This window comes from Acanthisitta chloris, unplaced genomic scaffold (assembly GCF_000695815.1).
Source record: "Acanthisitta chloris isolate BGI_N310 unplaced genomic scaffold, ASM69581v1 scaffold39512, whole genome shotgun sequence".
NCBI classification, from domain to species: Eukaryota; Metazoa; Chordata; class Aves; order Passeriformes; family Acanthisittidae; genus Acanthisitta; species Acanthisitta chloris.
In genome coordinates, this window is record NW_008661761.1 from 5,038 (window position 1) to 18,152 (window position 13,115).

The 13,115-nt window shown below is 44.0% G+C and overlaps 1 protein-coding gene across 1 annotated transcript in view; it reads left to right on the top strand.

Moving 5' to 3' along the window:
* Window positions 1–9,473, top strand: part of LOC103798086 (nucleosome-remodeling factor subunit BPTF-like) — a gene marked incomplete at its 5' end in the record, with an annotated part of 11,168 nt that extends 1,695 nt beyond the window's left edge. Inside the window, 5 exons of the mRNA XM_009070328.1 lie at window positions 2,417–2,590; window positions 3,478–3,670; window positions 4,566–4,650; window positions 6,642–6,828; window positions 8,578–9,473. Coding sequence (XP_009068576.1) covers window positions 2,417–2,590; window positions 3,478–3,670; window positions 4,566–4,650; window positions 6,642–6,828; window positions 8,578–8,614 — 676 coding nt within the window. The remainder of the gene's footprint in view (window positions 1–2,416; window positions 2,591–3,477; window positions 3,671–4,565; window positions 4,651–6,641; window positions 6,829–8,577) is intronic.
* Between the last annotated feature and the right edge of the window lie 3,642 nt (window positions 9,474–13,115).

The following is a 13,115-nucleotide window of genomic DNA, read 5'->3' on the forward strand; positions in this document are numbered from 1 at the left end:
CAGGAGTTGGTTAACATCAGAGAGCTGTGTAGAGATGTATGTAAAGTAAGTTGGAATTCAGACCAGTTCCAAGTCTCTTATCTGCTCAGCAAGTGAAAATACCCAAAAGTATGGATTGGTGCCATTTGGTGGTGGCTCAAGTGCTGATAACAGTAAGCACAGAGCTGGAGTGGTGCCTTCACTCCAGTCGTGGCTCTTCATTCCCAGTCTAGGGCCAGAGCTGGAGGATCTCTTGAGGTTCCTTCCAGCCTTTTGGGGTTTAAATTCTCCTAATGAAGTTGAGGTCTTTGGGGTTTTTCTCACCTTGGTTGTTGAGTAGCTGTGACCAGTGTGGGAAGTGGGGAGGACTGCAGGAGGAGGAGGGTGATGCCCTGGTTGTGATTTCGTCCTCACTTCTGAGGGATGTCACCAGCCTCACTTAAAGGACATTGTGTCTGTGTCAGGCTTTGTTATCCATGAACTTAGGAGGGACCTGTTCTCCTTTGGCTGTGGTACCAGAGCTCTGTGTGTTGTTGCCTCTGGAGTGATAGAAGTGGCACAAAAATGAGATGAGATGCACAGATTTTGTGGGCAAAGGGATTTGATTGTCAGACTAACTCTTTCTGTTGGGTTTAGTGGTCAGAGTGAAGTCTGGTGGCCTGAATCCAGATCTGTGCTTCGGTGCACTGAGCAACACTTCAAGAAATGAGCTGTTAATAGCTCAGTAGCATCCCTAGCAATGTGATTCAGCTCTGCTGCTTTGCTGTTTGTGGATTCTGACCTGGATGTTCTTACAGATGGTGGCTGTGCTGTTGAACTGCATTGTCCTTGTGCTGTTTGGAAAGGGATTAGTAAAGTCTTTTAAAAATTTTCTGGGAAACATTTATTTTCATATATATATATACAGGCATCAGATCCTCTTCTGTGCTGCTGGTGTCTTTTCTACTTCAGAAAAGACAGATGTGCTACTTGAAAAGCCAAGTTGTGGTATTTTTTGAATACCTTGTGCATTTTTTTGGAGGTGGTAAATTGTGCAAACCTCTCAGGTCTAGTCCTCACTTGGGATGCTCCAGGGTTACAGGGATTTGCTCATACTGTTTCTGAGGATGGTCAGTAAGGATATCTTTCTAAGATTCCTGCTTAGATTCCAGCTTGTTGCAGCATGATGTGACTCCTGTTCCACATTGCAGTGACAAGGTTTAGCATCTGCACCAGATGTAAAATGTTTCCATGTGACCAGGAGCAAACAGACACTCCTGAGAAAGGGATGCAGGCTGGATCGCTGGTAGTTGTCAGAAGCAATATCTATGCATTCTTTATGGAAGTTGGGTTGTCTGATACTTATTTTAGGATTTGCCTGACTGAAAATAAGAGCAAAGGCAGGATCTGAGTGTGCAGGATGTGTACAGAGGCCCAAGAAATGTTGTGGGCCATAGGGTGTAGCCTCTGCCCTGTTGCTGGTGTGTAGTGTCCCGTGGGTGTTGCTTGCAGACTGACAGGAATTCCTACAGCAGCACCTGGCCAAGGATTGGTGGTCTCCAAAATGCAGGAAGGTGGAGGTTCTGAGCTTGCTTTTGCCTAGGCAGAGAGGATGGATGTGTCCCGTCCCCATCTGGTTGTCACTAGTCACTGGTGTGTTTTGACAAATGCCAAACATCCTTGCATAATATTTTACAGTTCTGTCACACCATTCTGTGCAAGGTCCCATTCCCATGGTTCTGTCCCTGGTTGCCTTCACCTCGTGTCATGCCATAAGTGGTTCTGTCACACAGCTGTGTCCCAGAGGAGACACTGTCCACTCAAGAACGGTCAACATTCCACTTTGTCGCAGTTCTGAGTAGTTTATGATCGGTTTTTCAGTGCACACCTCCCCCCCAAAAAATCCCCACCAAGATTTAAAGTTACCAACCATGCCCTGACCCCATTTTCTGTCATCCCATGTCACACCAGTGTGTCCCTACCCACGGCTGGTTGCATGTTCTCGTAGTGTACTCGTAACTCCTAGTTGGTGTTTGCGCTTTGCTTTTGTTTTGGAAATTAACTGAGACCTACGTTTTCAAATCTTAAGGAAATGTTTCAGTGGCTTTTGAGCTGCAGTTTTGAAAAATGTAAATCTTTTTCTTTGGCCTTGTCTTTTTGTGCCTTTGACAGTTTTTCACACACACGCTGAGGACAGATTTTTAGCCCTGTTTTCTCAAAGTCTGGTTACATATTAATATGTACATATTAATCCATGTGCATTTTACTGAACTGTCCATTTAAAATTGACCCTAGTGACCTTATTACCAGTCTAGCTGCAGCACGAGATGTTAGTTTGTAAGGCTAGAACGCTAGGAAGCAGGAAAAACTGAGAGACAGCAAGCAGAGAATACAGAGAAAAGTGCCATGCCATTTGAAATGACAATTACATTGTCATTTTCATTGTGAACACTTTTAGGTTCTATATTGGCTGTGATCTTTGTACTAACTGGTATCATGGAGAATGTGTTGGCATCACAGAAAAGGAGGCTAAGAAAATGGATGTGTACATCTGTAATGAGTGTAAACGGGCACAAGAGGGCAGCAGTGAGGAGTTGTACTGTATCTGCAGAACACCTTATGATGAGTCGCAGTGAGTTCGGATCAGAACCTCTTATTCCATGTCTAGGTAGACAACTGCTCTGACTGTGCTTTCCTGTTCCTTGCCGAGAGTTAAACCACCAAGTGACCCTGCACATTGTTGTATCCGTCCCTAACACCAATTGCTGTTCAGTAATTGTCCTTCCTCTCCCAAATGTTTGTGTTGGGGAATATGTGTAGGAAGAGGGAAAGTTTTCAGGGTGGTCGGAATGTCTTGTTGGTGTTTTAACGACAAAGAACAAAACGCTTTAAATTGGGATTGGTTTCCTTTATTTGCTTTGTAACGTGGGATGGTTAGAAAGATAAAAAGATAAATGTGTTTAGCGGATTGTTTTGTGCTTTAATCTGATCTGCCTGGAAAGCATGATTTGAGTATGGGGTGTGTGGTTGGGGTATGATTATATATATCTATATATATATCTATATCTATCTCCATCTCTTACTGTAAGGCTTTGTGTCACAGAAGTCCCCTCCTGTATTCAGTGGCAAGACTGAAGCATCCACATATTCATGTTTGTGTGGGATGAAACGAGCCCTAGTTGTAGTCCAGTTTGTGCAAAATGCATCTGGAATTGTTTGGGTACTGTTTGGGTGAGGCCTCTGCCTTTACACTGTTCCTTTCACTCTAAAGCACAGGAATGGTTTTTCAAACCTTGATTGCTTCAAAGTGCTTGGTACAAAACTTAGGATCTTGAGATGGTTTGTAATTTAGCCTTTTTGTAAGCACAAAAGCAGTTGGAACAGTCCTTAGACCTCGTCAGTGTGAGATATGCCATCTCCTGCTGTGTGTGATCCTGCCCAGTGTGTGTGTGTGCAGGGCTGGGAGGTGCCCCTGGCGTGGGGCAGGTGGAGCCTCTCACACTGCTGTGGCTGTTGCAGGTTTTACATCGGCTGTGACCGGTGCCAGAACTGGTACCACGGGCGCTGCGTGGGCATCCTGCAGAGCGAGGCTGACCTGATCGACGAGTACGTGTGCCCTCAGTGCCAGTCCACTGAGGATGCCATGACTGTGCTCAGTCCCCTCACCGACAAGGACTACGAAGGGCTGAGGAGAGTGCTGCGTTCCCTGCAGGTGAGGCACAGGGTTGCAGCTCACCTGGTGGGGCCTGGACCAGGGTTTGACTCCCCTTGGTAGCTCTGTCATGCAAAATGAACAGCAGAGACTTGGAGGTTTGTGAGGTGTGCCACTGTGTCAGCTGCAGACTTGCTTGGCATTACTGTGCTGAGCAATATTTACACTAATTAACACACCACTGCTGCTGCACCAGTGGAATCAACAGTCTCCTCAGTGGGAGGCCTTGAGAGGAAGCAGGTTTAGAATCCCAACAGGCAGTGGGACCCTGACTGCACAGGGTGTGAAAGGTGCAGTGTTCTGTTCTCAGATCAGTTTGCTGTGGTGTCTGATCTGCACTTGTGTGCTTAACTCAGAGTTACCAGATCTCAGCAGTGTTCTCACAGCAGGTGATTATCTGTGTGTATCCTAGTGATAATTACATCACTGTCTGCCACAGTGTCTTTCTGGTGTATCTGTCACTCCCAAATAAGATTTTTTCTGCTACAACTCAAGAATTTTTCTCAAATAATGATGTAGTAACCAAAGTCCTATAAGTAACATTTTGCATTGTCCTGTGTTTTGTGTACATATATGAAAACAAACTCATTTTAGAGTACTTGAAAGCACTCTCAGTAAATTCACTCCATCTGTTTCCACGCTGCCTGTTCAGCACAGTGTCCTGTTACGTCTCAATGTCACCATTTCCTGGTGTGAAGCACAACAACTTGGTCACTGACATTTCAAACTTTGCTCAGGCATCAGATGGGAACTGGGTACTTTTTCATAAAATGCTGCACTTCTTCCTTAAATCCAACTCCAGACCCCACCAGATAAAAGGATGCTGAAAATATTTAGCTCTTCATCGTGCTGATTGAACTTGCTTTGATTTTTAATTGCCTTGTTTCCTTGGCAGGCTCACAAGATGGCATGGCCCTTCCTAGAACCAGTAGATCCCAACGATGCACCAGATTATTATGGTGTCATTAAAGAGCCAATGGGTAAGTGTCAGAATAGCCTGATGGAGTAGATTTGGGGGTTTGGACATCACATTCCCTGCCTGCTGACCAGTCCCAGGCAGAGATCTTGGGCATGTTCTGCAGAATACACAGTTTGTGCAGTTAGGCAGGTGAAACATTTTTCACTGGTATATTTAGGAGTTCATGGGGGTTAACTTACCCACTTCTAGGCTGATCCTTCACCCTGAACACTGTCAGTCTAGTGTGTGAAATGTGGAAGTCAGTGCAGCAGCAGGACAGAATTCTTTGGTTTAAATTACTTTATTTCAAGAGGACAGTTTTGTTGTGTTTTCCTTTCTCTGTTTCTTTCCCTCTTTGTGTCCCATTTCCTCCTACAAAGTTTGGGATACACACTGCAGAGGCTGAGGAGGAGGTGCTGCTGTGGGAGTGTGATGCACCTTAAGATGGGGTTTAAAATTCCCTTCATCTCACTAGATAATGCATAGAATTTTGCATTCCATGTAGTTTGTCTTTAAAGCTGCACAAAGTGGAGTGAAATGCTGTACATGAGGGGAGAGTGGAAGGGGAGATGCTGCAGCTTTACAGTGCTCTGATCTTGTTAGAGCTTAGCAGTTAGCTGGGAATAAGCTGGATAAGCACTTGAATGTGAAACCTCCTGGGAAAATCTGATTCTGTTGTTCCTTTCCTTCAGGTGATTGAAGCAATACTTTTTCATATCTCTAAATGAGACCCAGTGCATCATTTGAGCTTTCCCACCTACTCCTCAGGAGTACTCCTTACTCATCCTAGAAACAGGAGAGTTAAATTCAGTATCTTGGCAAAATTTGGTAGTATGTTGACAGAAAAGAATATTTTTGTGTAGAAATTGTGTCCTTTTCTGTTCCAAAGTTTTGGAATGTGCCATTAGAAAAATGCTGAGCAGCTCCTATTCCGTAATTGATGGGTTAAAGTGTATAAGGAAAGCTCAAATAACCACCTGATTAAACACAGTGATACTGAATGGAGAAAACCAAAGTGCATTTAGCCCTTTCTGATTAAACACAATGATACTGAAAGGAGGAAACCAAAGTGCATTTAGCCCTTTCTGACTTAGCTGGGAGGAAAAGACACCAAGTTTCCAAGTCAATCTATGTGGGACACAGCAGGTAACCTAGGCCCATCTGCAGCTGTTTGCACACATTCTGCCATTGCTGGTGCTTCAAAAGAAGCACTTTAAGGACATTTTCCAAGGGCAGATTGTTGGATGATACTGAAAGGAGGAAACCAAAGTGCATTTAGCCCTTTCTGACTTAGCTGGGAGGAAAAGACACCAAGTTTCCAAGTCAATCTATGTGGGACACAGCAGGTAACCTAGGCCCATCTGCAGCTGTTTGCACACATTCTGCCATTGCTGGTGCTTCAAAAGAAGCACTTTAAGGACATTTTCCAAGGGCAGATTGTTGGGTTTTCAGACAGCTTTACTTAGAACTGGCAGGTCTTGTTCCTCCCTCTCTTCTTAATTGATATTTGCATCAAAATAGGACAACCCTTCCCTTCATTCCTGTCACTCCAGGTGTCTGGGCAGTAAGGGTGAGAGCTCTGGCATTTTGCATGATCCTGCACTTGAAATCTCCTTCATCTGTGCCATGTGTGATGTGCATATGCCCCTGAGAACTGATAAATCATTCAAAGCAAGTCAGGTATTCAGAAGAGGCAGAAGGTGTAGGTAACTGTAACGTGTCCATGTGGTGACTGAGTCCAGATTGCCTCACCTTTTGGCCCTGAGTTTCTCCAGGTAAAGCAGGGAGCATCCTGCAGCAGAACCAGGTTTTCCCTGATCGTTTTGATGCTTGCATTTTATTTTATTTAGCTGCACACAGCACATCCTTGCCTAAGTGTCTGTTCTGAGGGAAACCCAGTGGTGAGACCAGTCACATTCCTGGGAAAGCAGCTAACTGGACAGGCTTTGTCTTGACAATATAGACTTTCCTGAGGGTGAAATGTCACTGAAATACTCTCTGGTTTCTCTCAAGACCTTGCCACCATGGAGGAAAGGATACTGAAACGTTACTACAAGAAGGTCACAGAGTTTGTGGCAGATATGACCAAAATTTTTGATAACTGCCGATACTACAACCCCAGTGACTCTCCTTTCTACCAGTGTGCAGAGGTTCTGGAGTCCTTCTTTGTACAGAAACTGAAAGGATTTAAGGCAAGCAGGTAAGCTCCAGTGCTCCTGAGCACAGATGGTGTGTGGTGCCCTAAAATCTTCTTCCTATGCTTTGCTCACCTCATGTTCCTGTGGGGATTTGCTGCTCTCTGCACTTTCTAGTAAAGGAAAGTACATCTGTTCTAGAGCAACCAGCTGTCGTTTTTGGCCAAAGTTAAGGCTTACATTGGGTTTGTGGAGGTTGCTTTGGAATGGTTATTCAAAAGAAGCTGTTAGATGGAAATTTGGGCACTATCATAACTGTACAATAATTGAATGAACTCATTGCTGCAGAAAACTTCATGAGAATAATGTCTGATCAGGACAAATAATGTCTGAGTTCTGGTGATGTTTTACTCTGCAGTAGACGTTTCTCATACTGAGAAGAGACAATCCTGCCCTGGAGCTTATAATCCTATGAAAGAAATTGAAATAGTTCAGTTTTACTCTTCTCATCTTTTCATAGCTTATCACCTTTGAAACGGGGGGAGTAAGTAAGGTTTAACGTAGGATATGGAAAATCAACATAATTTAAAATTTCCCTTTTAAAATCAAATTTTCCTTTGAAATTTTTGTCTCTGTATAAGGGCCAATGAAAATTTGCCTTTTAAAATTAAATTTTCCTTTGAAATTTTTGTCTCTGTATAAGGGCCAATGTAAAGTATTTCCATTTTATACATCCCTGAGAGAGGATATACCTCCCTACTGGGAGTTTGTTGCTCACCTCCTGTAACACACACCTGGGAGTTACATCCACTAGGAATTAACTGTGTTGAAAACTTCACCTCCTGTCAGTGCTGTGGAAACTGATTTTCTGCCTGCACTGGGAGTGCTAAGGAACAGGAGATCCATGAGTCACTCCAGCATTTCCTTTTCAGTTTCACACTGCATTAGTGGGTTTTGTCACGTAGTTTCACCCATGCTCTGTCACTGGCCCTAGCTGGTCCCAGTGCTCACACACTGATTTCATTGCTGCATCTTATTTGTTGTTGTTTTTCATTTATACCACCCATGTTCTTTCTTTTCTTGCAGATTGTGATATCTTTAGTCTGAACTTTTTAACTGGAATCAGAACTGGATGTTGGGGTCACTTTGTTTTTATTGTATAATTCGATGACATTAAACTGCCCTAAAAATCCAGAGCATTTGTCTCAAAAAGTAAACGTTGTTGGGTTTTTGTTACCAGCAGCCAAACTGCTGAACAGAACTGTGTTGGCAGAGCATTGTCCCAATCCTCAAATACTGTATGGAGAAAAATGAACAATTCACCTTGGAAACCATGTACTTTGTTTTATTTGAAGTCACTAATAAAACTGTGAATGTCCAAGAGGAGTTTTTGCTGAACTCTGATTAGCAAAAATGTGTTTTTTAACATACCTGTTCAGTTTTTTCTATTAAGTTAATCCAAAGACTTCTTGAATGAATTGAAGCGAAGTAGACCTTATTATAAATATTCACAACTAAAATTGTCTTTTTTTGCTTGCCTGTTGATGGACTACTGTTGTGTAAATATGGGAGTAAACCTGATCTCAGGCACGGGGAATATTCCAGTGCAAGTACTGAAATGTTTGTATGCTGTAGGAGAAAAATGTGCTTGTTTCAGAGAGAATTATTTTGAGTGTTCTTTTGTTTTTGGAAGGGGAAAATAATAAATGGAAGCAACATGGTGGTAACTCCCTGATTGTGATTTCTCCTTGGCAACACCTGTGTTCTCCACACTGAAGGATGCTTAATTCTTCACTTTCTTCTGTACTCTGCAGGTCCCATAACAACAAACTGCAGTCTACAGCTTCTTAGAGCTCAGCGTTTCCCTAACACTCGAGCAAGGATCTGGTTGTCTGACAGTTTTAACTGAGGAACCAGAGGGTTCAGTCAGGTTCTCCTGACGAGACTCCATGTACACTGCGTTTCTGTTCAGTCAGATTCTATCCTTGGCTTATTTTGTCCAAAGGACAAAGAGATAAAAATCAGCAGCACCACTTTCTTGTCAAGATCAAATTGTTGTACTATTGTGGCAGAAGCAGGAGAACTTGGTTTTGGTGAAGGAGAGAGAGAAAGAGCAAGAGAAAAAAAAAGATACAGTAAATGGGGTCACGTTTAACTCCATGGAAATGCCACGTCTGTTCTTCAGTGAAGAAGCTGGTTTAAAGTCCACACAGAAAACTTTGACTGTATTTATTTATTGTTGCAAAAAAGACGCTTTTTTATTGCTGCCCTCATTTGTCAGCTAATTATTTTTTCTTATAAACCCCGGCCCCGGTTCCATGTAATCCATTCTGTATCTTAACATGATTCCTGTAGGTAAAAGTACAAGAAGACCTCTAGATGTCTTTTCTTTCTATGAAAGGAGCTGCTATGTACACATGTGCACACACACAGGACTGGGAATCAACAAGGAGTTTATCACTCGTGGCAGATGAAGAGAAGTTTGCAAAGAGGTTGGGCTGAGCAGTCACAGACTACAGACTCTGTTGCCTTGAACATAACAGTACAATTCGTCATTTACTCTGCACCAGACCGAACTGAGTAAAATCTATTTGAAGGTATCTTGTTTGTAAACATTTGTCAGATTCTAATTTTTTTTTTCTTTTGTATTAAAATTCAGAATATGGATGTATATGAAATGAAATAAATGGAGATGATTGTTCTCCCCCCAGCCGGAGGTGTCTGTGTGCGCCGAGCCAGGAGAGGGTGGGGATGGCCAGGGAGCCCCAGCCTGGCTGGCCAGGGACAGTGGGCACCAGGGCTCCCTCCAGACCCTTAGGTTTTGTGGTTTTGTGCCCTTGGATGTTCCAAGTGACTGTGGCACACGGAACAGGTAGGAAGTGCTTTGTGCCATGGCTCTGCCCACCCTGAGCTCAGTGATTCTTGCCAAGTGCTCTGAGCGTGTAACTGTGTCCCTGCCCTGGGAGCCATCCTGGGCTGCCTTGTGTGTCCTGAGGGAGAAACTGCAGTGCAGGAAGGTGCCAAGTGCAGATGGTTTGGCTCTTCTCTCCAGTCTGTGGAACTGACTGGTGTTTCCTGGCTGTAGTTCCCAGCCCTGGTTTGGCTGCAGCTCCTCTCCCACCTGAGCAGCTTTTGCACTAACTCACAGGTCACTTCTGTTCTCCCGTGCTCTGGGATTTACCTGATTTATGGATAAGCTCCTTTTGAGTCTAACCTCACACCTTGCTATGCAAGAACCTCGTCTGGTACTTTTCTTACAAAGATGTTGCTACTGACACCCTTTCTTACACTTCAGCTCAGGTGTTCAGGTTCTTCTGGGGGATTTTATCTACTAAAACCCTGTGTGTTTTGTACATACAAATGTTGTCATTTAATTGTGAAAATTACTAATTGTTCAGTGTGGAAACAATGATCCATTTATGCTTCTGAGACTCACAGAGGAGTAGTTGCATTTAGGTTCTGTTGTCCTTTGACAAAATGCTGCACATTGTAAGCATTGTGGGTTAATTCGACAAGGAAAAACTCATTTTTCCACAGCATTGGGACACATCCTGCATCTCATCCAACCTTCACAGTATTTCTGGACTATTTATTCATCTATAAACCCATATGAGATGATTCAAACCCTTCCTACCTGTAGGCAATAGATTGCTGTTTTTAACAAACTGTGGCAAACTGCAGAGTACTTTTTTTGTACCTTATAGGACACATCATCCTAGACAAATAAAGTAATGTGTTTGACATGGATTTGGTGGTGTTTCTAATGAAACATTTGAGGTGTTAGCAGATAGAGGTCTTGGCTTTGCCAGATTATGTATAACTGTGAATCAGGTTGATTAGGGAAATAATCCATAGCTGCAATTTCACTGTGCTGGTTAATCACCCAAACCATTCTGTGATTCCATGGGAGCCTTAGGCAGTGTGTTCAGTTGATTGAGTAGGTTGAGGTACTTCTGTCAATTTATTAGTGATGATCTTTTATAGCTAAATGGTGTCACTGAAAGCAAATCACTTGTAATTAACCCTCACCTGCCTTAAAGCTTGGTAAGTTCATGAGGTTTGTGATCTCTGGTCAGTCCTCTTTGTATTTTATAAATTATTGCAACATTTGCTTTGAAATGGTTGTATGTTGTAGCAGGTACTGATAATGTGAGATGTACCAGCTTGGTTTTCCTGTCTGTCTCCTCCAATTTAAAGCAGTTATCGTCAGTCCTGATTTAGTTCCTGCAGAAGATAATTACCCAAAGGCCTCAAGGAAACCTGTGAGGAGTTGGGAAGATGTCACTGTTCCTGCACACTTGGATTTCTGTGTATTGGCTCCAGAATTTTCATGCTTATCCTGCTGGGGAGAAAATTATTGACTGTGAGGTGTCAGAATTCCTGTGGCAGCTCTTGCACGTGAGTGTCATCTCCTCAGGGTGGTTATTGCTGTCAGGGGTTGGGATCAGTGAGTGCAAGACTGAAAAGCTACTTGATCTCAGGCTGCAACAACAGTTCCTGTCCTCCTGCTCCTGCTCCAGCTGTGTCAGCTGGGCTGAGACACACAGGGGATTGTTCCTCAGCTGTTGGGGGAACAGTTTATGGAAGGACCTTCCAAGCAGGAAGGGAAAGGTAAGAGAAGTTGGTAATGCAGAAAGAGAACACAAATTGCTCTTCAGGCTGCTGAGCAACAGCTGAATCTGAGTGTGGTGTGGCAGTTCCTGGCATTGACTCTGGTGTCCTGCTGCTCATCTCTTCCCAGAGAAACTGTGGGATACATGTTGGGGTTGTACCCACACCTCCCTGGGATGGATTACCAGAGCAGGAAGGAGGTTTGGCTGCTGCTCTGGGCAAGGGGATGCCTGTAGGAGTTGCTGGTTAGTCCCTGGATTTGGGCTGAAAATAGAAGCAAAGACACTTGAGCTGCACATGTAACCCTTCTCCTTCCTCCTCCTGTCCCTCCCTCACTGCAGTGCTTTGATTCACTGCCAGGACAGTCCATCTGCCAAAGTCCCCTCAGACTCCCAGGAAAATTCCATCTGTCCATGCTGTGCTCCAGGCAAAGCCTTTCACGCAGGAGAGGTGAGTGGTTTTTAGGTAGCCACATGCTCAGTACATTTCCCTCCCACAGGAACAGCCTTTTGGGCCCCAAGGAGGGGATGTTTGTTCTTGGTATTTGGCTCCATCTCAGGAAACACTTGGTGCAGTGTGACCTCCAGCCCATCCCCTGCCCTGTGGCTCTTCAGTGACCCTAAATGAAGCTGCAGAGTGTGTGACAGGTAAAATGTGCCAGAACTACCTTTGCTTCGTGGCAGGAAATGCTTACAGAAGCCACTGCTTCCTGGATCAGGTCAGGTCATACCAGGGTGTATGTGTTTTTTGAAGCTATACTGCTTTTTTTTCATCCTCTTAATATAAACATGTATCTTCAAATCCCTAGTGGACTTGTCCAGCAAGGAGATGCCTTTGTTTGATATCATTACATAAGTCTTGGGTCTTGCAGAACCCAGGAGACAGTGAAACCAGAACCTCATGAATTTTATTAGTTTCTTTTACAAACTGACTGGGAACAGCAAACACTTCCAATCCCTTTGCAGCCACTCCATAGATGCTGACATCCCATGTTAAAGGTACTGAGAGATTTGATCTTTGATTTGAAAAGTGGCTTTGCTGATGTGCAGGTATAAAGTGGGTGCTGTTTCTCATGGGGAATGGCACTCAGCACCCACCTCTGGGGCTGCCCATGGAACAGGCTCTGCCTGCTCAGTTTGTGTTCCTTGGCATGAACCTGAGCTGTTTAGGCTATGCAGTTCTTGATTTGTCTTCAGCTGGTGTGTTCATAAACTCAAAATCTGAGCTGTGCAGTTCTTGATTTGCCTTCAGCTGGTGTGTTCATAAACTCAAATAATGACACTACTCTGTGTGCTTCGTGTGAACATCAGCTCTGTTTGGGGTGATGTAATTGTGAGTAGCACAGATGTTTGAGCAGACACCAGTACAAATGATAGTGTTGTTGCTTTCTCTTGAATCAAACCTATGTAACACTTGCAGAATGGTGTGGAAACAGTGTCCATCCTCTGTAGATAAAGCTGTGCTATCATCTAACGTGTTCAAGGTGAAGGGTTGGGAAGTGCAGTTGTTGTGTACCTAGGGTGAAGCCTCCAGAATTTTCCATTACAGTGACTACAGGTGACTATGGGTACTCTGCAGCAGGGGAGGCTACACTGACCTGAGCTCTGAGCCAGCTGAACAAATGCATGACCTGTCGCCATTCCCCAGAGCTGCCCAGTGGAGACATCGGTGTCTGCTGCAGCACCAGGGTGAGTGGTCAGTGAGAACTCCTCCTGTGTGCTCTGGATGGAGTCCCTGGGCC